The sequence below is a fragment of the Falco peregrinus genome, chromosome 11 (assembly GCF_023634155.1).
Source record: "Falco peregrinus isolate bFalPer1 chromosome 11, bFalPer1.pri, whole genome shotgun sequence".
NCBI classification, from domain to species: Eukaryota; Metazoa; Chordata; class Aves; order Falconiformes; family Falconidae; genus Falco; species Falco peregrinus.
The window spans coordinates 26,843,960-26,871,943 of record NC_073731.1 but is presented as its reverse complement, the minus strand read 5'-3'; the positions used below and the strand labels follow the sequence as shown (position 1 = coordinate 26,871,943).

Genomic DNA, 27,984 nt, shown 5'->3' with positions numbered 1-27,984 from the left:
CCCAGGATGGAATGGAGCTGTTATTCAAAAACCTGAATAGCTGAAGCTTTAATGAGCTTTCTTCCAGAAGTCAGGTAAAACACCTTAAACACAAAGATATTAGCAAAGCAGTATTTTCAAAAGTTGCAACGAGGGTTTATACTAAATTAAAGCTTTTGTACAGTGGATATATAGTAGTAGATAAAGACAGTCAGACCCATAAAAATGAGGCTGCAGCTTTTTCTGTTGTTGAAATAGAACGCTTTCCTTCTTATAACTGTGTGCAAATTTTGCCATGTGTAAGTTAAGGCACATTCACGTTAGGATGTTACTTGTATGTTGGCTTGATTATCTTCACCTCCTCTTGCTCTTTTTGTGGTCTCTTGAGCTGATGTCAGTGGCTCAAATGACCGTAAAGCACAGCCACTATAACAAGAGAGAGGAAAATGGCCTATGGTTAAGTTTAGTAAAAATACCTGTAGCAAGTATGCGTGTTCCCATTTCTGGCATGAGGAAGAAAGGCTGAATTACAGAAGTCATTTTAGGATCTTTCCTGAGTGATTTAAATTTGTATCTCATCTAAGTCTCAAGACTTTTGGGATGATCTGTGCATGCCTCATTTAGGTCCAGAAATGTTATGTTCAGGCAATAAGCAAGTCAAACACAGCTAGGAGGGCAGTTTTCTCCAAACTTAGTCCTTTCTGCAGAGCACACATGGTGCAGAAGAAGCAGGCATGGTCAACGCCAAGAGTCACTCCTGCACTTACATCTACCCCGTTGACAGAAAATGCTAGGAGGAAGCCTGCATACGGTATCAGCCAAAATTACTGCCAGAAAGGGATAAGTGGCTTCTGGTTCAAGTAGCTTTGTTTGTTAGAGAATGCAATGTGATATAAGTACATTTTTTAAAAGAAGGATAACTTTTGTTGTCTGCTTATAAATATACAAGCTATATAAATCCAGCATATATGTGAATACATATAACCAGCCATAATCAGTCAGAACAGAGCAGGACAGTCTCTACTGTTAACCCCTTCCCCCGCCCCCCAAAAAAGTTGAAAACAAATGCTTTAGAGCCGAGTGAACTTACATTAACAAGGTTCAATTCTATTGTTCCAGTTTTCTCAGTATCCAGTTTTCTAAACATTTCTGTGGTAGGAGAGAGATGACGGACAAGGATGAATATAGGAACTAATTGCAAAGCCTTCCCCCGCCTTGTGCTTCAGGATCAAAAAGGAATGTAGTCCCAGAATCTAAAATTCTACAGTGATCTACACCCCAACACCCCAAACCAAAGGGGCCACTCTGAAGTCACTGCACACTTGTGTGTAAGAACAAGACTGAACATGCTTCAATAGTTCAGTCTGTACCATTAACACTATTTGTCAATTTGTAAGTGGTTAGAGTTCTGTTTTTCCTTTTAAGTTAACATTTTGATGTTTGCATGGAAGATTAGCTCTGGTTCAGCAGCTTAAAAGGCCAATTCCTGGGTGCAGGAGGAAGCTGTGGACTGGGTTCCAGACTTACAGCTCAGCCTTGAAGTTGCCTTGGCTCCACTACAAACTTATCTGAGTAACTTATCCTGGACTTGAAAACACAAAAGTCTGTCCAGTTATTAAGCATGTACTCACTGAACAAGGTTTCCAGCCGAATCAAACACCGGATAAAGTTATCAAAGTCAATGATGAGGTCTTCATCAGCAAAACGAGCCACAATGATTTGATGTAACTGGCAGTTCAGTTTGAAACCTACAAATATGTCAAGGATTTAAAAAAGAAGAGGAACAAAAATGCAAAAAACCTCCAACCAACCAAAAAAAAAATCCTCCAACCTTACACACTGCCAGAAATTCAATTAGCTGCTTTTGCTTAAATGCTCAAAAAAGAGTTTTTGCTCCATTTTGGAAATTCCCCACACCACCTTCTGTACTTGGAGCAATTTAGAGCTGTGACTAGGTCACGTGTGGTCTTCCCGCTGTGTGTGCTCCCACACCTGCGCTCCTCTCCCCAGGGGACGGAGCCAATTCCTCCAGCTCATGGTCCTTCCCTGGTGACGACACAGCTGCCAGCCTCGGCCCGCTGAGACCTGAGATGAAGCAGTGGCTTTCTGTTTCAAATGGGTCCCTATTTCCAAAGAGTATCTAAGCTTTTGGGACAAGAAACGCTGCCTCAGTCTTGCAGCGTGACAGGAGGGGACAGCTCCATACACCCCAAGCGCGGATGTTCATTAAGATGGCTCTAGAAGATCAGCAAGTTAATTTGGGATCATATGGCTCTGTGATACCTGCCTCACTCACCCTTATAACTCAGGTTTGCTTTTCAGTGGTGGCAGAAGCAAACTGACTCAAAATTCTTTTAACATTCTTGTGAGCATCGCTCCTTAATCAAGCCACTCCCATTCCCTAGGTCACAGTATCCCGGTTTTACCGGCTTATGGCAAACCCATACATACCCAGGGAGAGTGAAAGACAACAGCCTGCTGTTAGAGGACCAGGTTGTTGCAGTTACCCTGTGCTTCTCCAAAAGTTGGTCACTACAGAAAATAACTGGAAATCTGTCACTCCTTTGAGATGCTTTTAGTGTGTCTGCGTGGCAAGACACTGCTTCACAGAGGCAAGAGCCCAGGCTGAGCATCCAGATTAAAGAGAGGCCTTTCAGGTCTCGGAACACAGGATTTTTCAGCTTAAAAGTGATATACCGGAGGCTAGTGAGCATCTATCAACCCAGCTTGAAACCGATATAAACCCAAAAAGAGACAAACCAATATAAATACCTGCTGTTTCCAGTGCTCTCCTCATCTCATACGAATTCATGGTACCAGATCGATCCACATCAATTTCCCTGTAAATTTTCTGCAGAACACAAAACCCAAAGCCAAAATCTATCAATAATTCAGAGCGCGTTTTGGCTTTCGTCAGAGGAAGAACATTTTGAAATGCAGCCTGCCCTTTACTTAGGAGCATTTGCAACGTTGGTCTGAAGGACCAGGTACTTAATCTCCAAGTTCATCTAAAAGTGGCTTTAGAAAGTAAGTGGTTTTAGTGCAGCAGCCAGAGCAGATAAAGACGCCAGAGGATTCCTTGAATGCCCATGCAAAACGGCATTGTCACTACCAGAGCGGCAAGACTGACACCAGACCCACGCTGTTAAGTGGAATGGCTAAACATATTTGGACACGAGTTAAAACAGCACAGAAACCCCTCCGGGAGTAAGGCAGGAGGAGAGGCAGCCCCTCCTTCAGCCCTTCGCCCCAGCACCTGAAGGACCAGCAGTCACACCCCCGGCCTCCAAGGGACAAATCCTGGGGGACTGAGGACACAAATGCACTTTGAGCTGCAGTCTCTGCTTTGGGAAGTGTGACTGTACACACTGCACAAGGCAAATCAGCCTGCAGCCACCTCTACCTTTAATTGCATATTCTCCCAGAAGGGTCGTGTCTTACCTGGTATTTCTGAATCTTTGTCCACAGGGTGTGGAACTCCTTCAGCCCCAGTTTACCGCTCCCATCATTCTTCTTTGAGTTAAGGGAATCTCTTTGAAGGGAAGGAAAAGGCATTTGCCCTCCCTGTGCTGGGTTTACTTACATGGGCAGTTGTGACTTAATACTTAAAAAAAATAGTGCAATTATGAAAAGGATGCAAGTCCTCTCTGAAGGACTTATCCTGTTGTCCAAGACGCCTTTCTAAATAGGTAAGAGGATTGTTTCATTTAAACTGTGATCAGTTCACAAGCTCTTTCTGCTCCTCCTTTGGTAGCTCTCTGTATTTTCAATGCATGCTTAAAACAGCTGAGATGATGCCATTTTGTTCTGCATAGTTGGTTCAACACCTGCAGCTGCAGAAGCATGAGTCCTAAGTCTGGATTATAAACAGGAAAAGCTGCAGCCAAGCCTGTTATTTGGAGAAATTAAGTTCTTGCACAAACAGCTAACAAAAGAACCTGGTCATGGCATCACTCCCAAAAACTGCTAAGGAGTCCCTACGGACTGCCATATTTTACATCAAATTATAGCAGAACATCATTTTGTTTTGGTTAATTTTCCCTTATAACTATGCAATTCAACTCCCGCTGCACGGAGAAGCTGAACTATTCTTAGACCTGATCCTTCATCCTGTACTTTTGCCCTTATTCTTAAAAGTAAAAGCTCCTAAAATTCAGTGTAGCCTCTGCTTCTTGTGTTTGTTTCCCTCATTTTCTGTTTGCTAAGTCCTCAAGGCTTACAAGGCCCTTTCCAACTCCAGCCAGGTAACAGAGCAGTGAGGTGCACCCAGATGTGCCCGTTCAGACTCTGCAGCCAAGCCATTCACACCGTGCTGAGAGCCCCGTGCCTTCCCCAGCACAAACACCACTTTGTCCCCAGCTAAACCGGGACACGCAACAGCTGGGAAGACTTCAAAGCAGATCGTCCTGTCTCATAATGGATTTTCCCCACTGCCTGGGAGAATGCATGTGCCACAGTGAGCAGTGAGAGCAAGGGCTACCACTTTTAGTCAGGAGAACCAGGGTAAAACCAGCTTTTCCACCTCAGGAACCATTAGCACATCAGTATGGACCCACCACTGCAGAAGCAGCTCACCTACTTCAGCACAGGCAGAAGAATAACGTCTAGGAACAGCCTTAAAGGATACATCTAACAGGTCAACCATTACTTTGCATGTCTCAATACTAAAGCCATCAGATTTAATATCTTGGCCTGTAAAGAAAGAGCAAAAGACAGGTTTATCATTGCCTGCCGTACCACACCACCTTCCTAAATATGGCTCCTGAGCTCCACAAGCAGCGCACACACATCAGCCCTACGTGGGTCCGTGTCGCCGGTGGCTTCCTGTGCAACTGGTGAAAAGGCTTAGGGTGAAAGCTGGCTGTGATGCTTCCCCCAGCAAACAGCCCTGTTACTGGTTTGTGAGTGTGCTGCAGAAGCAAGGGGCAGAGAGAAGGCTTTCCTGCCCCTACTGTCCGCCTGCAAATACAAGGGTGGACTTTTGTGGATGATGAGGACTCCTGACCTACAGAGATCAGCGGTAGGCAGCTTCATGCAAGGGAAGATCAAATCCAGCTTGGTAACCAGCAATACATCATTGCTAACTGGCTGGTGCGCACAGGCATACGACACAACCCTGGCTACCTGGTTAAGATTTCAGTTTGGAAATCAGACACTTCTTTCTCCAAGCACTTATTTCTCCAGGACTGTTTAATGGAAAGGAAAATAATGCAGACCCAAGCTCTGAATCACTTCACAGAAAAGAAGCCCAGAGCTTCAAAGTTTCTCCTCCTCCTCAGGGACACCCCAGACCATTGGCTGGGCTACTGTTTGAATCCTGAGTGGTTCAATACTAAAGCAGTAACAACAACTCCTCTTGATTATTATCAAGGATTAATCAAATCCATCCATCCTTCCTGGCAGCCAATTCCCAGTAGTTGATGCTGGGATAAAAGCCACGCATATGCACTCTGCCAAAGCACATGTCCCGTGAAGCACACACCTTCAGCGTGGGTGCAGCCCCAGTGTTTCTGCAGCCCCCTGAAGAAGCAGGAATAGCACCTGGCTGCGGCCATATGGAGAGCCAAGCTGCAGGTCTGGGCAGAGCCCTGGGCTTTGACTCTGCCCTGGTCAGTGGTGCGCTCTGTGGTCTCACAGCCACACTGGAAACCTGCTGGTGGCCAGCTGAAGCCCCAGTTGGAGGAAGGTACTTACGTTTAGCCATGATTTTGTTCAGGATGTTGCGCAGTTCGAAGGCGGAGATCTCTGCATCCTGCGGAAAAGATGACAACAAGTTTTTCACTGTCAGCTGCAGACACCGTCTCATAAGCAGCCTCTGACTCCTTTGGACGAGTTGGCCAAGTTCAAACATCCCATGGAATTCATTTTGCTTGGATGGAAATGCAAGTGGTAAACTCTCTCCTCCTCCCATTCCCAGGAGCACCACCAATTCCCAGGCACTGGCACACCAGGGTCTGCTCGAGCCCTTGGGCAGGTGAGAGCAGCCTGGGGAGAAGGCCCAGCCCAGCCCTCATTGCCTCCCAGAGGGACCCATGCATCTGCACCAGATGCTTTGCCCAACACACAGAATTACACACAGAGATAAAAGCCATGCCTGCAGTTCAAAGACAGTGAAGACTGTTAGCCAGAAGCGCTCACAAATCCGTTCTGGAAGCAGATGGTTACACAGATTTCTGCACGCACAATTATGCACATGCTTGAGATCTGACTCACAGCACAAGAATTAACCTCCATCCTGGGGGAGGTGTCTCTCTTACCTACTTACCCATGTTACCAGCAAGATGCTAACAGAAAAATACTCACACTTCCTGCTAGCTGTCCAAAAAGCTTTTTAAAGTTGGGTTCGATGTCATCTTCACTGATCTCGGTCTAGAAGAGAGAAACAAAGAATATGGAAAGGAGGAAATTTTCCACCCGAGAAGGACATAATGCATTTCCTTGCCCCTAGTAAAACACAATTTAAATGGCAAAGTTGAAGGTTTTACTTTGGCTTTGATATGAATCAATTTTATTTTCAGGGGTGCCTCAAAATGCTGGTGTTGCAAACACTAAAGAATTAAAAACTTTTGCAATGGCTTTCACTAAAAAAAAAAAAATAAAAATTAAAAAATCTTTATTTTATTGAAGAAATTACTATCAAATTCAGAACTTCACTGTTGCTGCTACTACTACTGTTGGACAAGCTGTCTTCATTTAAAGAAAAGAAAGCAAACTGTAAGTTCTTATCTTGAAAAAAAAAAAAAAAGAAAAGAAAGAAAGAAAGAAAAAAAGTCACACAGAGGGGTAGATGCATTAGTAGGCAAAACATCCCCAGCTCCAGCAAGACTAAACATATGGTGAGCCACTACTCATAGAAACAACATCACATCCAAAACCACCCCATGGCCAAAAGCTAAAGGCTAAAATCTCCTGGATTCCTGGAGAGTGAAGGGAATTTCCCACGGCTCCAGTTACCTCTGCAGAGACAACCTGATCTCTCTAGATGGGAAGCCCAAGCTCACCACCGCTTGGGATGAAGGACAACAGGTTTCCGTTATTGCTTTATGATGTTTCCATTTGCTGGACATTCAACTATGGATATTGAAAAATCTGTTTCCAAAGTGGGGCAACAGTTCTTGACAATGCCTATGGACACACACCGCCTGCACAGGGAACTGGCACCCCAACCCCACTGATTTACAACAAAATGATCTCCATTTAAAACATTCAAGTTAAGATATACCTCTTCAAAATTGGCCTCGATTTCATCATCTATAACCCTAGAAAGAGAAAGAAATCAATATTAAAACCAAAACAAGTCACTTATCTGGTGCTCTTCTTTCAAGTTTCAGTTAAAGAGGGATTTTTTAGATTGCGGGAATAACAATGGGTGTTCAAAAGTCACCAGATTCACCAGCCACAGACACTTGCATACCACCAGTGAAGGCAGTATTTTGCTAGTGATGACAACGAGGGTTTTAAAACACGTTACAAACCATGCAATGTCCTGCAGAGCCACAGACAGGATTTTGGATCAGACATAAGCCTTTGGGTCACTTAGTGCCACTGGCCTACAGACTTTACCCCAGGACCAGGCTCTTGGGTGCACGTCAAACTTTATCTAGTCACTTTTTTCTTTTGTGTCTTTTTTTTTCCTTTAAAACAGTAAAAAAGGAGAGCCTTGAAGTCATTCAGACATGCCAGAGTGGGAGAAGTGTTTCACGCTGTCCCCCCAGCTGCTCTGGGAGCATCACACCTACAGACTGTGTAAGCACTGCTAAGGGCCCATCAAAAGCTGGATGTGCCTTCACACAACTGACATCCCAGTTTTCTCACCACTACAGAAACACACAACAAAAGATTAGAGGATAGTAGAAAGGTTTTTGCTTGCTCTGAATTAGGGAACTCAATAGGAAAGATCCCACACCCCTTCTCAAGGCTTTAGCCCAGCTGCTCTTTAAGATGTGACATGTCTAAATTTTTTCATGGCTTCACAGCTAATGGTGTGGTTTCAGCCACTTCCAATAAAACTCACTTTAATTTTATCAAAGGTATCATTTGGTTGAGCAAATATCTTGAATTTTTTTCCAGCCTGATCTCAAAGGTGTGAGATCATTTGCTGCGATCAGCGTGTTTCCAGACAGCCACAAGCACACACGTGTTTGCCTCCCAAGCGGAGAGAGAGCCCAGCCTGCTGCCCTCTGGGGCTTTCTTCTTTCCACAGACCAACCTGTGCTGGGGCACCCCGCTGTCCACCACCCAGTAACTACAAACATCTGCCCAGGTAGGGCTGGTGATAATAATCATCATCATCAGTATCAATATTTTGTTGTATTCTATGAATTCTTCTTATTATTCCACTACTCCTTCCTGCTAAGTTTATTCAAACTTTCCTCAGTTGCACATGGAGCAACTAGGGACAAACAAGAACTGCTGCCACCGCATCCATGCAGGACAACCGTGCACCCCCCTCCCTGTGGGGAGCTGATGTACCCCAGGCCTGGGCTGCTCCATCCTTCCGCGCCCAAGAGAGGGACCAGGGAGGGATCAGAGCCCATGTGCCCGTACCGCTCTTACATGGTTACAAAACAGCTACATACGTGGAGTTTGCATTTTTTTCCGAGAAGACTCTCAGACAGAAATCCCCATTCTTGTTGGGTTCAAAGGTGGAGGGCACGATGATATATTCTCCTGCAGGGAGCTTGAACCGGTTCAGCACTTCTCGGAGGTTGATAAAGGTGTTTGATTTTTCTCTTGCTTTGTTGGTCAGGAAAAAGTTTTTGCTGAGATGAATATTTGTCTGTCCAGAAAACTTAAGAAAAGCAAAAGGGAAAAAAAAGCCACCAGTTTGCATACATTTTTCCCTTAGAAATTAAAAATATAATACATATGATAATTAGTTATGTACGGGGGGGGTGGGCAGGGGCAAAGATGTCCTTTCAACAGAAGTGAAAGGGAGGAGAGAGAAGGGTGGGTGCATCCCACCACAGTACTCCTGAGCTGCAGCTGCAAATGTGTTTTGCAGATCACCTCAATAAATCACTTGGGTCATGCTTATGTTTTGCAGATGATGATAGGCGTGTGCAGACATTTGGCAAATTCTTCCACCAACTATTTTTCTTTAAAGCAAGATGATCCGTGTCCCTCTGGTCCCCAGAGCTGTTGCCACCAGGAGAATGCAGCTCAGCTCTGCCTCCAAGGTCAGGCTGCCTTAAAGCAGAGAGCCCGCTTATGGAGGGCTCCAAGAATAAAATAAACATTATGCATTATAAAAGCATATTTGGAGTGCAACATCTTCCAAAACAAACTCTTCTGCGCAGGGTCTTATAGGTAGGCTATCTCAGCTCTAGAAGCAACCATCAGGAATTTACATGGTTCAGAAACCTCCCCTTTCCTGTCCTCCCAGATTTTTTAAGAATGCAAAACCTGTCAGACCCGCTGCCATGGTGGAAGATAAAATTGCACCTTTTGGGGAAATCAGGTTTTTGGACCACTAAGGTGAGAGCTGAGTGGCTGCCAGAGTACTACTACGGCATTCAAAAGGTACATTTAAAAATTTAATTTACCAGTAGCACCATTTCTTTTCCTGATAAAACCACATTTTACATAAGAGCAGCTGGTTTGAGCATAGCCTCGGGAGCTGTGAGGTGCCCCGGCTGCTTTGCATGCACCCTCACAGGTACAGCAACCTCAACCTCACTGTTCCTCTGAGGAGCAACAGCTGGCAGGTGCCTGCAGCCCTGCCTCTCACTGCACAGGCATCACTGCTCAGCACCCCCCCTCTGCTCCCCAGGGTGTGCATTACCTACACCTGCAGGTAGAGACAGAGAAACCAGTAAAGACAGAGCTTAGGGAAATGAAAAGAAACACCTCCTTGGACTATTAGTTGTGTGTTGAACAGGAACTCTGCACAATCCTGAGAAAAGCAGCTGTGCTCCGGGTTGGGGAGCAGGTGTGGGTCTGGGCTGGGAGAAGACCCGTGGAAGAGCAGCTTTGGTGGGTTTGTGCAGCACAGAGAGCTCTTATCCCAACCCAAGATGCTCTGAAAATGCCACGTGGGCTCAAGGCCCCTTCCAGAATAACTGGCCTCTAACTTTAGACTCAATATTGTCCTGCAGTGAAGGAGGATCCTCTGAACCATTTCTTCCCACAAGCCATTCAGCCCCAGCTCTGCACCTTGACCACCCACGTATGGCACGTACCTCTGGGGGCACCTGCAAAGAGAAAAGGAGAGTTAGATGTTTGTTGAATGGCAGCTCCAGGGCTACTTCTTTTCACTGTTGATTAGCGGGTATATCCACACTTTTGAAAAAAGGCGGCTCCACTGGAGGGGGACTGGCTCAGCACTCAGCTCCATCCTGGAGCCGGCGAGGCTCAGCCAGGGCACAGCCCGGCTGGTCGTGGTTTCCCCTCCACCCTGCAGCCCAGTTTACATTTGTGAAGACTCTTTTCCTTTGCTATTTCTTCCCACCTTCTCTTTCCCCCTCCCACCCTTCTGACCTCTCCGCCATCAGGAGAGGAGGCAGGGGCCGAGCAAGACAGCAATGCAGTTTTCCATTTCCTTAGGGGTTCAGGGGACATAGCTTTGCTTTAAACCTCACCTGCCTACAGAGACCAGATTCTTTGTCAGGCTTTTCCAAAGCTGGGATATTGGGAAAGCACATCTTGCATATATTGCCTACAGTTACAGAGCAACCCACAGGCAAGACGGTTTCTGCTATTTTCACTGGCAGTTGAGCACTGCTGCTTTGCAGCTCTGTATAGAATATCCTGCTTCAGGAGTTACCACAGACACATCTCTGACCCTTCAGTTCAACAGAAAGAGTTTTACAGGTGTTTTGGCTGGTTCTGCTGCTGGTTTCACACTTCCCAAGCTAGCTCAGGTGTCCCAGCGAGGGTCACGTCCCTACCACACTGCTCTCATTCTGCTGCTTTTCACCACAGCCTGGCAAGTGAAGGGGAGACTGGATTTCTGCACTTGTAATGTTTATTTTTTAAATAGTTTTTCTGCTCCTCCATTTAGAAGCACAGAATATTATAGATGTGGAAGGGGCCTCTGTAGGTCATCTGGTCCAACCCCTTATTCAAAGCAAGGCCATTATCCAAGTTAATGACATTGCTCAGGACCTTGTCCAGCCCAGGTCTGAATATCTGCAGGAATGCAGATTCCATCACCTGTCTGGGTACCTGCCCCTACGCTTGACCGCTGTTTTTATGGAGGATAATTTTCTAAACATCTAAATTTCCTTGCTGCAGCTGGTGTCCAACTCAAACCCACTGAGTTTTGATAGAAATCCCTTTGACAGAAAGTCTGAGAACTGCCCTACCCCATTTACAGGGGTACTTGCCTCATAAATCGCAAAGCCGATGGTGTGCATGTCCTCTCCCATCTTCCTCTGCCTCCGCCGGTGCTTCTGAATCAGGCCAACGAGGAAAGTGCAGCCCCCCTCAGGATCATCAGGATCCTCATCTTCTTCCTCCAGCTTGATTAAATATTGTGGATTTGTCCAGAAAGTGTCTGGGAAGTGGATTTATGCAAACTGCTCAAAAGTTTCTTTGAAAGCAATTGTGCAGATATATACTTGTCAGCTAGGGCAGGGGTGGCTCTGACTTCCAAAATCAGCTGTGAGAAGGAGTAACACTCCCTCACCCCAGCCCTTACAACCACAACCAGACCCCAACCAGGGAGCCACACTTCCCAAACGCTTGCACTTTTTGGATATCAGTCCTGGATATCCCAGGTACACACTCCTCCTCCACAGGCCACCCCAAACCAGCTCCCAGAAGAAGCTCCTGGAGAAAGTACAAGTGAACTCGTAAAGGGTCTCTCAAGTTTCTCTTACTTGGGTAATTCCTGCAGCCCCCTGCAGTGGCTCCTCGCCTCCAGTTCCCATCCAGCTTCAGCAGCCTCCACTTCTTATACCTGTCGCTTGCCAGGGTGTCTGGAGTCAGATTGCAGATCTCCAGACGGGAGTAATGCCTCAAGAAGTCGTTGAAGGCCATCCTGTGGGAGACAATGCCACTGACAAGGTCTCTTTAGGATGGACAGGTTTCCTACACAACCGCCTTGTCTACCCTCCCTCTCTCCAGCTGCAATTTAGCACTGGGATTTAGGGTGAGTTTGCCCACTCATCATGGAGAGTGTACTGGGAGAGGTTACTCTGTGTGAAAAAAGCAGAGAAGACATTCCCTTCTGCCTGAATGGAAACCCAGCGATACCTACCAAAATTCCCCATCTTCATGCCTCCTGGTCAGCTGCTCCCGCACCTCAGGGTCAACACCACTCCAGTTTGGGCAGCTGAAAGACAACCCCACATGAACTACAGGGTATGGTAAAAGTCAAACCCCAATGTAGCTGTTCCAGCACAAGATTTCACTTTCTTACAGCTCCATGCAATTGCAGTACTCCACAACATCTAGCTTATAGCAGCTCCAGAGCTCTCAAACCACAGCAAAATCAAAATAGAGAGACCTGGGATATTAGACACCTTACTTCTTAGATATTCCAGGTAAGGATGAGAAGCAGAGTTTTATTTTCAGAAAGTGCTAATGCCTTGACTGAGAGTTTTATTTTAGAAAAAGCAAGACTTGGAATAAATACTGCCCAGCCACAGAGCGAGTAAACTCCAACTTTCACTGCTAACAACAGAAATGGATTTTTAAAGCCCTTTTAGAAAGTATGTTTTCAGAAGCTCACCACTGAATCCAGGCTGTTAAATAAGCAGAAACTACAGAGAGCTTTCTAGGAATCACCAACCAAATCACTGCATCTTACATGAAGGCAGGTGCTTGCACGAAGGGCGCCACATACTGCAACATCCATGTGGGAGATGACAGTGATGGGATGGCTTCTTTGAAACAGCTGAGAGCAAACATCACATCCAGATGTGACTTACAGAGGAATTTGGGGTAGGGAGAAGATGGATGGCAGCAGAAACATGACCGAAGCCCTGCAGTAAAAGCCTACGGGCAATGCACAAAACCATTGACTCACTTGTCATTCCATTTCCCAGTCCACTCCACTTCCCCCCAGGGATTTCGGATTCTGATCAGCTTTTGCACTGTTCCTCGGAAGTTGACCTGATGGGATCAGAAGTGTATGGAGAATTACCCAGGGACTCAGCACTGCGCTCTGCTCCCCTCCACCTTTTCTATAGGAATTAATGAACACGACAGAGCAACTGTCTCAGTGCTGTGTGTGACAACATAAATACACAAACATGCACTCACCTGGTCCAAAATACACGAAGTCAAACTGATTTTAAATTAGCTTCACGCACCCAAGCTTGGCCAGTGATTTACGGCACGCACAAATCAAAGCTTACGATAACAAAAATGTCTGGTTTGCACCCCTAGGAAAAAAACCCTACCTCTGACAGGATTTTAGGCAAAGGGAATGTAAAGCTGCTACAGGACTGCCAAAGAGCGGGTACAAGGGGATGTTTCTCTCAAGTCATCATCTCTGTATAAACTGCCTTTTCACATTCAAACAACTTCCCCCCCCCCTTATATCCGTCACAGGAGATGGGATACTCTGGCCACAATCCTTTTGATCACACAAAGGCTCTGCAGCGCAGCAGTGCCAGCCTCTCCTCCTGGCCTGTTATCTGCTGATCTCCGCCCACACTGAGGCCAGGCCAGGCAAAGCTGTATGAGTTTCAGCAGGAACACCCAGTGTTCATGGGGAACACACAGCACTAATTTGAGGAAGGTGCTGGCACACCCTCCAGAGCCTGAAGCAAAGAAAACTGCACAGAGCAGCAGCAGCAGAGTCCAGAGATGATACCCCAGTGCCCAAGATGAACTCTCCTTACAAAGCCTGTGCAGATCTCCAAAGGAAAATCCTGGCTAAGTCATGCCTGTCTGTGAATTAAGGTCAACAAACTCTCTCTTTGCTGCTTTTGCTGTGAGAGGAGGACCAAATGCACACACGTAAACCTGCCTGTTAGTAGCGTCCGCCTCAGTGCAGCACGTCAGTGAACACAATTATTGGTGAAGTAACCAAAAGTCCATTACAGACGTGGAAGGATGCCACAATCTGCTTCCTTCATTTTCACTTGTCTTACCTTTGCCAGTCACCTACTCTTGGAGAGGCACTTTGCATCTGAACAAGCTGAAAAGCACGGCTCAGCAGGCATTTAAGGGACAATAATATTTTTGTTTTTGCTTGGCACACGTCTTACTATGTGTTTAAAGTATAGTGGTGCCTGCTACGCAGAAACGTGTTGAAGGGCCCGCTCACCAGCAGAGGGTAGTGTGCCCTCTGCACAGACCTTCCCACAACCCACTTGCTGGGAAATAGCAATGATTTTTTAAAAAAAAAAAAAAAAAAAAAAAAAAAAAAAGTGCTTTTGTTTTTTGTCAGCCCCCCAGGAAGTCAAGTTTGTGTTTATCAAAAACACACTAAGTCAGTATTCCTTCAGAAAGGAGAGACTCAAAACCTGATTCAGGAAGATGGGTGATACTCAAGAATTTGCAACACTGAAGATGAATTTGTGGCTGCTGCAGCCCGGGAAGGACAGCGCACAAAGCTTGCTGCATTTCATCCCTTTGGGGTGGCACACCTACCTCCTCTGCCCCGGTGACTGAGTATGCGTGTCCCTTCACCAGCTTCTGGGAAGTGACTGCCTCCGTCTCCGCCGCACTGGTGATCTGGAGGAGCAAAGAAAGCAGGTGAGCATGGCTTTCCACGTGCAGGGGATTCAACAGAGCAAAGCTTCTCCTTCCAAAGGAGCTTTAATCTCACTGGGAGGCTGCAGTGGGGCTTTAGCTGTTGCACAGAGGCAAGAAGAGGGATCTGTGTGACAGAGCAAGGGGAGGGGCAGGCAGCATGCACAGTGGTGCTGGAGCCCCAGGGCCCACATTTGTGGCATGGGGTACACACCAGAATCCCTGCACCAGAGCAAAGCTCCCTCCTGGCTCCAAAACACTTGGCGTGGGGCATCCCCTCTTGTGCATCTCCAAACGCTGCACAAAGGGGATACACACAATGAACTCCATGCTCTCAAGGGACCAGGAAGGAACACAGAGGGCGATCAGCCTGAGGCTGCTCAGGTGTCACCAGGGATCACACCCAGGTCCAGCAAGCCCCAGTGCTTTGCTTTGAGGTCAAAACACCCCCTTGAGTTCCACGGTGGGGTGGGAGTTTCCCTTCCTTTCCCCAGCACCTCCACCCCACGATCTGCCATGCAGGGGAGCAAGGGAAAAGGCTGCGCTTTGGATGCCATTTGTACCCGAACGCATATCACCCTCTCACTTTTTCACTGCCATTACAATACTCTGGCAGTGTGGCCCATAAACACTGCAGAGAAAAGTCACTTCTTGCTAGGAAGCGACTGCTTGACATCTTGCTGTAATAATGCTTAACTCTCCATGAAATATATGGTTGTCATTGCCTTCCCACCTTTTCAGAAAGCATGTAATCTTTAAACAAGCCTATTTGAAGCTTAAAAAAAAAAAAAAAGAGGGTGGGATCAAGCAGGCTGGATTCCTGCCCTATTACTGTCCCACAGCGCACTGTCCATGAAACAAACTCTGTGTCCCCATTTCTCTCATAGAAGAGAAGGAAAGATTTTTACAGGATTTTTTCAAAGGCTAAACTCACTGATGATTTCTTTACAATACAGAAAGTATCAGTGCTTACCAACAAGGGACTATATTTACTTCTCCCCACCCCTGACAAGAGATTTGTATCACTCTGGGGCAAAAATCCAGATGTCAGATCCTTATCTAAATGCAAACGAGTAAAACAGGCCTCAAAAAAGTGCTGCGAAGTCGAACACTGACATTAACCAAGTACTTTTCCTGCTGTGAAGCTTCCCTCTCCTGTGACTGATTTAACTCGAAAAATGGGAGGAAACATTTAAATTTATACTATGAATGGAGTTCCTGTAAACAGCTTACCTTCCCTTTAGACATAACTAAGATGTAATCTCATTTGGGAGTAGGGTGATTACCACAATAACGATACTTAGACTCCTATCAGTAAAGCTACAAGCGATGCTGAATCCTTGCAGGCAGGGCCAAAGATCCTATTTTCCTTCTTATGCAGGTTCAGCTTTTGACGACGTGGTTTCTCATAAAGCCTTTTAAAGGCCTGGCAACAGTCTGAGCCTCCCTGCTTCAAGAACAGAGCCCAGATATTTTGGGAACGTTTTGGTACAATTTGTGCGACAAACAGGCTCCAGCAAGGATGGCGGTTGCCACCTCTGAGCACCTGACTGCAGGAGCCACCAGCAGCAGCTTTCTGTCCAAACCCACTCAGCCCGTACCAACCTGTGGCCAAGCTACAGGCTTTCTTGAGAACAAAGAAGTACATCAGGACCCATACTGAGTTCCCTGTACGATTCATTACCATGAACCTATGAAACAGTACGAGCTTGAGGTCTCAAGGAAGAAACACAAGTGGGGCAACAAGCTTTTACACACAAACTGAGGAAGTCTACATTTCAACCTAACCCCTCAGAAAAGCACGTGCCTGGGCCACACTCTTGGGTCACATTCTCCAGACACAAGGTAGAGCAGAGAACCATAGGCAGAGGGGATCAGCACCCTTTGCGTGCACGTCCTGAGGATGGAGCAGGGGTCCACCCCGCAACTGCCCACGTGCACAGCAAGAGCCAAGAGTCCAGCAATAAGCCCGCTAACTCACGTCAATGGAGCAGCCAAGGAGAGAGCCCTTCTGAAGTGCCTTCTGAATGATTCTGAAGAGGTTGGGTGGTGCCTTCTGCAGCTCATACCATTCTGCAATTCCACCGGTGAAGTCCTCAAAGCCTTCAGTGGTGGTGCCACCAGAAAGAGACTCGTATGATCCATTCAGCCTGCATGAAAAGGGATACACGCATACACAATCATCAGGCTCCCTATTCTCCTCTTGGAGAAAGGCACTCAGTTGTGCCAGCTATCACAGCACTTCTGCTTTCAACAGCACCACAGCAGCTACAAACATGCCTTCCATTCAGTTCTGCTTCTTAGACCTCTGTATTTGGAAAGCCCAGCATAAAATCTTATATGATCACGCATACAGGTTGCAGGTCCAGTCTTATCAATGACAAAAATCATGAAGACTATCTGAAGAAAAATTAGTATTAAAAATATCAAGACCGAGCAATTTGCCTCTCTAGTTCCACAGTCTTTTAATTCCTTTAACAATTATGGGTCCTATTTTCAGTTGATCCAAATTAGCTCAATTTCTTAAGTCAATTGAAAATAGTAATGTTAGGCAGAATTTCTCCATGGCCATCCCAAAACTGGAAATTCAGATCTGAGCATCTTCACTTTAAACAGAGACATGTGGACTAGCATGCTTTGTACACTGAAGCACTGCAGTTGCAAGCCCTCACAGGTGCACAGAGCACATGAAATGGAGCTTCCCAGGCCCCAGTGACAGGTGACAGCACTCTAGGAACAGCCTTGCCATGAGACTCAAGACCTATTTTTCTTGGCTAGCAACAAAGCCAATGTGTTTGGCTACTTGTCTTAAGCACCTGTCAGCAAAGCTTTACTAAAGCAGCCGTTGTGGGATACCCCAGAATTTGTAAAGGCTAATAATTAGGCTGACATTTTAAACACATGGTATCCATGCAGCTGAGGATTCTATGGGGATGCAGAAGCATTGGGAGATTCGAGTGGTGTGAAAGCCCAGCCTGGACTCACTTGGCGTAGGCCTTCTCCAGCAGCGCGCTCCAGAACTCACTGCCCTCCGCCGAGTGCACGAAGAGCAGCTCCCCGTTCTTGGTGGGCAGCCTGTCGTCCACTACAACATCCACCCACTCCCCGTACTGCCAGAACTGGAAAGAGCACAAACATCTCATCACCGCCCTGTGCTGTGCACTCAGGTCACCAGGACTTTCATCTGCTAACACCGATTTCCTAGAACAAAACCAATCCCCCTCAACAGTAAGCTTCGCCCACCCTGTTCAGGGATGCAGGTCCTCAGTGGGATCTGCTGATGGAGGAAGGACCACAAAGACAGCCTCTGCTCCCAGCTCTTTGGTTAGCGCTCCTCTTTCTTCTACCACCACTACCCTTCTTGGGTGTCTGTTTTTCTGCCTGGCTCTTTGAGGTCCCTCAAAGCGTTCCAGGAAACATCACATATGAAGACATAGCCGGCCACACCAGTCCCTGGTCAAGCACTGGGGCGGGGGGAAGGCTGTTTTCCACCTACCTGGAAGTGGAAAATTCCTGCATATTTATTCTGGAAGCTCTGGTCTTTAGGAACAACACGGGCCAGAATTTCTTCATTCAGGGTAAGAGAGGCAATAGCAGCCAAGAGCCAACAGTCTCCTATAAAAAAAAAGAAAGAAACAAGGAGACACCATTCATTATTCAAACTTTATTCCTTAGATTTTGTACAGCACAGAGATTGCGCATTATGACCACCAACCCCTTCAGCTGTGATGGGATGATCCCTCCCATCACTTTACCTCTAATGCAGATCAAATGTGTGTACACAAAAGCCCACCATCTCCGGGGAAGTGTTTTCTCAAGACCAAAGCGATAAAAAAAAAGCAAAAGCAGGCTTTTTTATGACAGTTATTACCCATGCTGGGACTATTTGGAAAAAAAACCTCAATTCAATTGAGTGTCTACAGGTTAGGAAGCAGCAAGGGGAAAAGGCAAAGAGCAGGGCCGGTGGGCACATGCAGGTACTCGGTGCAGTTACTCCTCAAAAGGCCAGTGTTTTCTGAAGCATAGGTGGTTTTCCTTTCCCCCCTCCATGTTTAATAAATGCCTGTTGACTTGCCATCCAGAGACCTATCCTATGGACAAGCTCCCTTTAAGGTCCCTAGCCAGCCTCCTACCAAACAGGAGCTCCTTTCACCTTGTGCATCTCTGGAGACTCTTACCAGAGGCCTCTGTTTAGTCCCACATCTCCTCACTGGTGCTAGTTGCCGGAGAGTCAGGCAAGCTCTGAAGGCAGGCACTGTTCCCCAGTCCCAAACACCTCTTTCCCCTTGCTGGGATGGAGCCAACATACACCAAGCTTGCACGCCGCAGCCTCGGGGCCCACGCAGTCTGGATAGTATTTTTCCACACCATCTCCTACCAAGCAGAGGGAGGAGGAGACCACAACTGCATAAACATTACCTCTATTTTTGTAATTATTTTCAGCAACCAGTGTTACTTTAACAGAGTGGTTACCTTTCTGCTTAGCCACGGGCCTCCTGCAGCCCATTAGCAAGGTGGTTAGAGATTTAAAGAGCCAGCCAGATCTGACTCCCACAGCCCAACACAAAACTCCTCATTACCACAACCAGATCTGCTGTTGCCTGGCTTTGTGATCACAGAGAAGTTGGGATTACACAGCAGATCCCCAAAATGGTTCTGCAGTACCTGTAGGATTGCAGGTTCAAGAAACATAAACCAGCTGCAGCTGCTAGCAAGTCAGAGGCCAGCAAAGCAGCCATCTCCATACATCCAGCTCTGTCCTACAGGAAAAGGGTCAAAAGCTCACAGGTGAGAAGCTGGGATCCAAATGGGAGAGTCTCAGGGAAGGTTAACTCTAAAGCAGCAGCTCTTGAGGGCCACTCTCTGGCACCAACCCATCCTGCTCAGTGCCAGGATGCACAGTGCACAGGCAACCTGCAGGCTGCCCCACTCTTCTCTTTGCAGCTGGTCCACAGCAGCAGCTCTGTGAATGACATTTATCCTATGGCCCTTTTCACGTTTCATGAAAGGTGGAAGATGTGAAAGCACAGGATAATTTCAAAACTTGAGATGCTTTTACTATTTTGGAACCTGGAGGGGAAGAACTGAATGTAGAACTTTCCCTTCAGCTCTGCCTCTGGCTGCTTGTACTGCAATGGAGAAATTATCGTGTCAGAGAAGATTTTCAGACAGGAAAGTCATCCTGCCATTCTCTGTGACAGATTATGAAATAACGAGGATGTTCCCCTCCCTCCTCTGCAATAGCACATCCATCTCACCCTGCAAAACACCAACTCTTCTTACAGCCCCCTTCATCTCGTTGGGAGCCTCTTCCCCGGGAGCCACGTACCCTCTGGTGCCTTCCAAGGCACCACCAAGCCCAAAAAACGTGCTTGCTGGGAAAGAGACTGGGGTCAGGGAATACTAAGAGACATTTTTAGATGGGCCACTCTACAATTAACAGTATGATCCCCTGCCCTTCAGCCACGTGAGGGCTTTAGCAGTTACCCTTCACAGCAATTCTCCTTACAGAGGAGGACGCTGAAGGGCTCTGCAAACAAACCCTTTGGTCAAAAGGCAACAACAGGACTTCAGCTTCAGATCAGCTTAGATCTGTGCTCTCCCACACACAGCCTGACCATGCAAAGTTATTTTTGTGGGTTCTTCTTTGGTGGTTTTTTTTTTTTTTTTTTTTTTTTTTTTTTACTTCAGGCAAACCTGACATCAGATAATCACTTGGGAGTGACTGCCCAGAGATTCCTTCTGTGCTGAGGATCCTTGTTTTTATTAAGTCTCCAAAACAGGTAGCTTCTGAACAAGAGTTGGGGTTCTTGAAGTCCAAGGCAAAACTCCGTGCTAGAGAACAGCCCTGGCACTTTGACTGGGGCTTTTGTGGGGTCAGGCTGAATTAATATCATACTACGTCTGAATTAGTATCATATTGGCTCCACTCCTTCCCTGTTTTTCTCCCACTGGCAGTCATCACACTGCAAGTCAACTAATTAACCCAGACAAAAAAAACAAACAAAAAAAAAAAGTCCTTCTGCTGCCTTACTGAGTTAAAGGAGGTCACAGCTTGTGACAGCACTCTTCTGGGTCAAGAGACCGGTGGGTTATTATTTGGCAGCAGAAATATCCTGTGTCAGAGACATTGCGGGAAAAGGGGATGGATGTAAACATACATGTGCACTGGACCAGCACACACCACAGGGGAGCTGAGCACTCTCCACCAATGCCCCAGCACTGCACATACACAGATAACCCTTGCCAACCCCACAAACGTTTGTCTTCTAGCACCCAGGAGCCACTGGGTGTTTAAGACCAACAAAATCCTAAAAGAAAAAGGAAAAGAGCAGGGATCTTCATTCTCCTTGCTGCACCACTGTGTTCCTGTTCCGGTAGGAACAATAATTCCCACCTGGGAAAAGTTACCAAGCCTTACTGAGACTCTTAACTTCTAACAAACAGCAATCTCAAAGCACCCTGCACACTGGGAAGAGGCATGAGACACCACAAATATACAAACTGATAGGCTAACCGGTCTCATGTCAGCACAAAGGCCAAATAACTGATAACCCACAGCGGAACAGCCCCAGCACACACCCCATGCTCTGTAAGGCTTCTACAGACAGACAGGTGCAGATCAGAGGCGAAGTGAGTCTCTGGCATCCCAGATCTACCCTAGCTAGACTAAAGCCAGTACATGCATGCTTGCCTAGATGTCCTGGTTTCAGTTGGGATAGAGTTAACTTTCCTCTCAGTAACTGGTGCAGTGCTGTGGTTTGGATTTGGTGTCAGAACAACCAGTGCTGGCTGGCTCAGATGGCAGCTGTCCCACCATTCTTCCAAACAAATATTAGCATTTCTATTTCAGAAACAAGGCAGGGGCTGGGTGGGCAGGCAGACAGCAGCACAGAAACAATAAATGAACAACTCAATGTGACCACAGTAGCTCAGGAAGCTTTGGTCAAAAGGCTGCTTAGGCATCTAGATTAAGAGCACACCCCTTTCGATGCTATAATACACCTTTGAATCAGATTTCCTCTGTAGATAAGAAGCACTGAAGTTCAACGAGGAGAAACTCCTCCCAGAGGACCTCTAAGGCCATAAGCAGAATATAAAGAATTTCCTTTACTATCTAGCTGTCCCATCAAGGCAGACATAAAGAGAAAGAAACGGCAAACTTTGTTGCAAAATCTCTCTGCTGAACTTTATACTGGTTTCTAAGGAGAATTTGGTGTCAGACAAACATAGATGTTAACTTGGACAACTCTGGGCAGGGTCTTCTTGAGGTTAAAAGGCAGGTGCAGCATATACAGGAGACACATCACCCTTTGGTTTCCACATTTAAAAGTGCTCAGCAGTCAGGATATCATCTCTCCCTTTCTGAACAGCCATTACTAAAAGCAGACCTGATAATTCAAAGTCTGGATGAGAACAGATCTTGTGACAATACCTGGAGTTTTAGGCTGCACTAAATAAGCCTGAGCAGGGTCTTTGCCAAATAGACTTAACTATAAGAACTGGTATTTTTGTATGGCTCTTGTCAGCGACTTTCCTTTGATAGTGAAGTCCAAGGGGAAGGTAACAGACAGGTTACTTCTATGAAGAATTTGAAAGAAGTGTTAGCAGGGCTAGGATAATCATGGAGAATTTTTGTAAATGCACAAAAAAATAGGCAGAACAACATTACCAGAAAAGAGGATATAGCAGGTTGTGAGCTCATTTATATTAACAAGTACTATTTTTCCTGCCATACTTCCTTTTTGCTACTATCAGTGTTTTACTTCTTTCTATATATCCATCTCTGCGTTTACCCAATCTCCATCTACAAACAAGAACGTTATAAAAAAATGTAATTGCAAATCAAGCATAAATAGCCAGAAGGGCTTAAAGTTGGCCATTCACAGAATCCCAGAATGATCAGGGTTGGAAGGTACCTCTGGAGATCATCTAGTCCAACCCCTGCTGAAGCAGGTTCTCCTAGAGCAAGTTGCACAGTCGCATCCAGGCAGGTTTGAATATCTCCAGAGCAGGAGACCCCACAGCCTCTCTGGGCAGCCTGTCCCAGGGCTCTGCCACCCTCAAGGTAAAGACGTTCTTCCTAATATTCAGAAGGAACCTCCTGTGCTGCAGTCTGTGCCCGTTACCCCTTGTCCTGTCGCTGGGCACCACTGAACAGAGCCTGGCCCCGTCCCCTTGACACTCGCCCTGAAGACATTTGTATGCAGTGATAAGATCCCCCTCAGCCTTCTCCAGGCTGAACAGCCCCAGCGCTCTCAGCCTTTCCTCAGCAGGGAGATGCTCCAGCCCCCTCATCATCTTCACAGCCCCCGCTGGACCCTCTCCAGTAGCTCCCCGTCTCCCTTGACCTGGGGAGCCCAGCACTGGGCACAGCACTCCAGATGCAGCCTCAGTAGAGGGGAAGGATCACCTCCCTTAACCTGGAGAGCAAAGACAAGCAAAGCATCCCCGTGAAGTGCCTGGAGGGCTGTGAGCGAGCTCCTCTGATCACTGCACAGCCTATAAGAGTATGGGGTCAAAACAAAAATGTACATTCAGCCAATTGCAGACACATTATTTTAAAACACCCATAGCTATAAATTAACAGCTACTGAATGTATTTATATTAATACTGTGGGACTTCAGGAAGTTTTCTGGTTAGAAACATGAGGCTGTGGCAACCCACTTACAGTAGAGTGGTTTCCAGGGTAAGCCAGCCATGCACCTCATTTTCTAAATTCATCCTATTCAATTCATTATTTTTCCGCACATTTTTGTGCAAGGAGGAGACCCCTGCACCTAACAGCAGATGACAGATACTGCGCTGTGTACACCCCAGTGTTGTGATACCATGGTGATATCCCCTCCAAAGAAGGTGGTTAAGGGTGAATATGCTTCCTCTCAGCATCAGCTTTGGTTCCTCCCCTCAGCTGTAATGAGTCACCACATCCCACGTGTTACCCTTCTGAGCCAAATACCATCGCTGACTTCAGATCTGATACTGCAAAACGAAGTTCAAATATTTGCCTTTAAAAGTTTCTCCTAAAAAGCCACAAAACCAGAATAAAGGATAATCCAAAGCCCAAAGGGCAGAATTTTCATGTCTGGAGAACCTAATGAACTGCCACCTTGGTGAGGGGACAATATTTTCTGCACTAATGATCAGCTATGCCTCTTATTCATGGCAGTATCTTATAACCCAGGTCAAAACCAATGAAAAAAATTTACAGGCTGCACCTGGCCTACAGACCAAAGGCTCTTGGGCTGAAAGGCACATCTGTACGACTGCTCATGAGCCGAGCTGTTCGATTACACATCACCTGCCAAGAAGCCTGTTGCAGCAGTGATGGGTGCGCGTGCTTTGGGTGCCTCATCTGTTCCTGCAGTACTCCAAGATGTTCTGAATAGCTTACCAACAGCCATGAAACTCCACTTGGATACAGGTCTGTTGTTTTGTGATCAAGCCTTTTCGGGGATAAATAAGACTACAAAAGCTTCCTGTGAGAAAAAGCAACATGATAAAAAGTACAGGGTTTTGAAAGCAGCTGACATCTTCCAGTGCAATCTTCTCTGTAACATCTTAAAATGTGATGGGACATCAGTGTTGGCACACAAAGTTCAAATAAATGAAAGCCTAAGCTAATGTATTGATACAAATGCTGGTGTCAGATGAGGCAGTGGCAAAAAAAAAAAAAAAGGTGCATTTGTATAGCACATCTGCTAGCCTCATTGTGTGAAAAAGCAGAGATTCAGTACAGGCTCTTAATAACTCAACAGCTATACAGACCAAAGATCAATAGCATCTAATTTTTAATCAACCACTGAACTATCACACAATACCAAAAGCCTGCCCAGATTCACAAGAAGATAGTGAGGCAAGTTATCACAGTACTCAGTCATGGCAAAAACAGTAATACAACCAAGAACACTAACAACCTCCTATTCAAATAATTGTTTCAGGAGGTAAAATACCACCAGCTGTGAATCAGTTCATATCCTTTGGTGATATCATTCAACCTCATGAGAACATCAGACTGCTGCAGACTATTAAGGCAACAAATGCTTTCAACAATTTAAAACAAGGTTTGGCATTAGGAACAGCAAATCCACAACTTGAAAATGAAATTAAAAATTTTTCATTCCAGCGGTCTTGCTGCCACAAGGTCTCGATAGAAAAGCTGGAAGCCTGCAGAAGGCAGAAAGCAATGAAGTGCCTTTAGAAGCCAGCATCTCTACAAAATGCCTCTAATTTCAAGTTGAACAACTTCTTAGCTGTAAAGCTTCACAATAAATAAAAAGGAAAAATGTCTGTCATGCGTGTTAAACACCATGACATGCTTTACGCCAAAATAGTCATCGTGGGAGACATGATATCGGGCAGAGAGAACACACAATGGATGCTGGTGACATGCCAAGAACTCCACCCATGACACAACCGAGCCTAATCCATGCCACAAATAATACTGGGGCACAAGGAGAACTAAACTGACAATCTAAGTATTTTTTATTGTCAGGACTTTTTATACAAATTGTATCTAGTTGTTAAAGCACTAAATAACTTCAGAAAGAAAACATGAGCACAAAATACATGAAATAAGCTTCCCTATCCACTGTATTTTTAGATATGAAAACACAAATGAAAGCAGCAGGACTAGAAGCCAAGAAGCCCCAACAAGACTAATATTATGCTGATACAAAGCAAACAGAACCTCATTCCTTTGCCAACCCTGCTGCAAAAGCACAACACACGGCACATATTAGTCACGTTTCCCTACACTGAGAGCTTTCCCTCAACCCTGCTGTCAGTCTAGCCTAAATCCCTCTTCCCACAGTCATGGAATAAATAGGAAACTTGCTGCTTCCACTTCAGCTTATTTCCTCTCACATCCCCGCAGCTGTCCTCCTCACCAGCCTCCATGCTGCCTTCTGGGAGGACAGGCACAGAGGCACTCACCTAAAACCCCTTCTGGCAGGCAAGGCAGGAGAGAGCCTGCGAGAGCGGGATGCACAGCCAAGTTAAGCCACTTGCTTCCCGCTGGCCCCTGGGGGCTTCCTCGGAGCTCCCAAGGCTCCTCTGGAGCGGCTGACCAAGGGGCTGTCATTGCACAAAGCGAGTGGCAGCCATGGCAAAAGCAGAGGGCTCACAGACCGGCCCATCCCTCCTGCCATACCCCAGTTTTGTTTTCCTCGAGAGTTGGTGAGCAGCAGGGAATCCCCCCATGTAATTTGTTTTCTCTGCACTGCATCTTTCCAGGTTTCAGGGGTTCCCTCCCGCCTGGCAGCACACTCTCCCACTGGGGAAAGGAATGCCCTGCCTCACATGCAACTGCTCTTCTAAGCAGACTGTTAAAGGCAGAAATTAGTCAGACTGCTCTCAGGCACAAGGATGTGAACATGAAAGGAAGTGGCAGTGATCAGAAAAGCCATCAGGAAACCAGCCTGTGTCATGCCTGCTTGGTGCACACAGCCAGGCTGCGCTCAGTGGCCAAACGCACAGGGTCCCAAACTGCAAACACCAAGGAAAGGCAAGAAATGTCCGATTCCATATGAAAAGAGGTAGTAGGATGCAAAAAGATGTATTTACTGAGTGAGTTACAGCCTGGTACAAACTGTGGTGGGAAAACCCAGCTTTCTGCTTCCACCTTACCTAATGCCCCTTGGCAGATGTCCGTGCGAGTGGCTCCACCAGCTATGAACTGGGGGCTGGAACACAGCTCCTGGGAACAAAACAAGCCTTGTGTTACATATATCCACAGGTAAGGGAGGGGACAGGGCCCCACCGGCAGCAAATTTAAACAAGCGACTGAGCATGATGATGAACACCACAGAGATGGAGCAGGTCAGGAACGAGTGTGGGCACCAGGCACACCAGGAGCGGTGAGAACGTGAGCTAGTGACCAAAGCTTGTGGGCAGCCACCTCACTTCACAGTACGTGCCAGGAGGACCACTGTGTTTTCACACACATGCACACACCACGCTGCTATTACCTCCCTGCCACTGACTACGTCTTTCGGAAGCGCCTAGGTACCGCAGAGTCCACCTGAACCCCAGAGCTGCTTTGGCCAGACAGGGCTGCTTCGGTAGCCAGGGGCTGAGCCAGGGCTCGGAAAGGAAACCTCCACATGGCAGCCAGCTCATCTCTGCTGAGGCAAAGAGTTATCCCAAGTGACAGCCCCAAGCGCTACCCAAAGCAAGTGCTTTGTCTGTATGGAGAGTTCAGGATGGAAAGACAAATGGGTTTTTTGCAGATTGTCTTCCAGATGGAGCATGTCACCCCACCAGCCCAAGGGACAGCCCCAGCCCCACAGCGCGGGTGCACCGGGGACTCGCAGCCACCGGGGGGGCTCCGACGGCGGGTCCCAGCCCGAGGCCGCCCGCACTCAGCAGCCGCGCCCCGACCCGCCGCCGGTACCCGTGTCGGCCGGAGGAACGCGGCTCCGGGCGAGCCAGGAGGGAGCAGGGGGAGCGCAATCGGCACACGCACAGCCCCCGGCAGAACGACATCAAACCCCATTTAAGTGGGGAGAAAAGCCGGGTGAAAAGGCGGAAGGATGCGGCCGCCGCCGCCCTACCGTGGGTCTGCGCCAGACGACACCCTGCGTCTTGTAGGAGCTGGGCCCCAGCTCCCGGTAGCCGAGGGCGGTGGGGCCGGCGGGGAAGGAGGGGTCCTGGAAGAGCCGCCCCGCCCGCAGGCACTCCTGCCGCAGCGCCCCGAAGTCCTGGCCCAGGTAGGGCACGGCCTGGCCGTGCCGCCCCGCACCCGCCGCCGCCGCCCGCTCCTTCGCCAGCGCCGCCGCCATCCCCGCCATGGCCGCGCCCCGCCCGCGGCCCGCTCTGCTCGGGTCCCCCGCGCCGGGAGCCACCCGCCCCCGCCGAGCCGCGGAGGGCGCGTCCCCGCCCGGTGCCCGTGCCCGCCCCCGCTCCCCGCCCGGTGCCCGCCCTCGCTCCCCGCAGACCCGGGGGGAAGCGCGGCTCCCCCACGGCCAGGCACCGCCCCGGCCCCCGGGCTGTTCGGCGATCACAAAAAGGGTGTCTCCTGCATCAAACCCAGACCTATCCACGTCCAAATCTGTAGGCTTAGAAAAAAGTCAAAGGGAGGGAAAAAAAAACCTAATACAGTTCCAACCCTAATCCAGAACCATAGCATCACTTCGGTTGGAAAAGACCCGTAAAATCATCAAATCCAACCGTTAATCCAGGACTGCCAAGCCCACCGCTAAACCACCTACGGTACATCCGTCACCCCCCGTGTTGTCATCCTGTTACAATTTTGGATGCTGTACACAACAGAAATAATTTACAGATTGATTTGCAGGTGGTAACCAAAGCACGTACTGCTGTCACCCCCAGCCTGGATCCATCTGCACCCCCTG

The 27,984-nt window shown here is 47.4% G+C and overlaps 1 protein-coding gene across 1 annotated transcript; it reads right to left on the bottom strand.

Moving 5' to 3' along the window:
• Positions 1-33: 33 nt before the first annotated feature.
• On the bottom strand, positions 34-27,489 carry LOC101919959 (calpain-2 catalytic subunit). The gene is made up of 20 exons (XM_055816530.1): positions 27,184-27,489; positions 26,258-26,327; positions 18,125-18,243; positions 17,614-17,747; positions 16,610-16,778; positions 14,527-14,610; positions 12,953-13,038; positions 12,182-12,256; positions 11,802-11,962; positions 11,295-11,476; positions 8,559-8,770; positions 7,202-7,238; positions 6,283-6,348; positions 5,674-5,731; positions 4,607-4,671; positions 3,421-3,489; positions 2,752-2,830; positions 1,611-1,727; positions 1,070-1,128; positions 34-405 (listed from the first exon to the last, which is right to left on the bottom strand). The coding sequence occupies exons 1-20, from the start codon at positions 27,418-27,420 to the stop codon at positions 382-384; spliced, it is 2,103 nt and encodes a 700-aa protein (XP_055672505.1). The 5' UTR covers positions 27,421-27,489; the 3' UTR covers positions 34-381.
• Positions 27,490-27,984: the final 495 nt, after the last annotated feature.

Bases quoted from the DNA above. Each gene is read 5' to 3' on its own strand.
- LOC101919959 (XM_055816530.1), bottom strand. From the start codon at position 27,420: ATGGCGGGGATGGCGGCGGCGCTGGCGAAGGAGCGGGCGGCGGCGGCG. The intron at 12,257-12,952 runs GTGAGTCAATGG...GTTGTCTTTCAG, and splicing joins ACTGGGAAATGGAATGACAA to CTGCCCAAACTGGAGTGGTG. The intron at 8,771-11,294 runs GTAAATGGGGTA...GCTTTTCTTAAG, and splicing joins TTTATGAGGCAAGTACCCCT to TTTTCTGGACAGACAAATAT.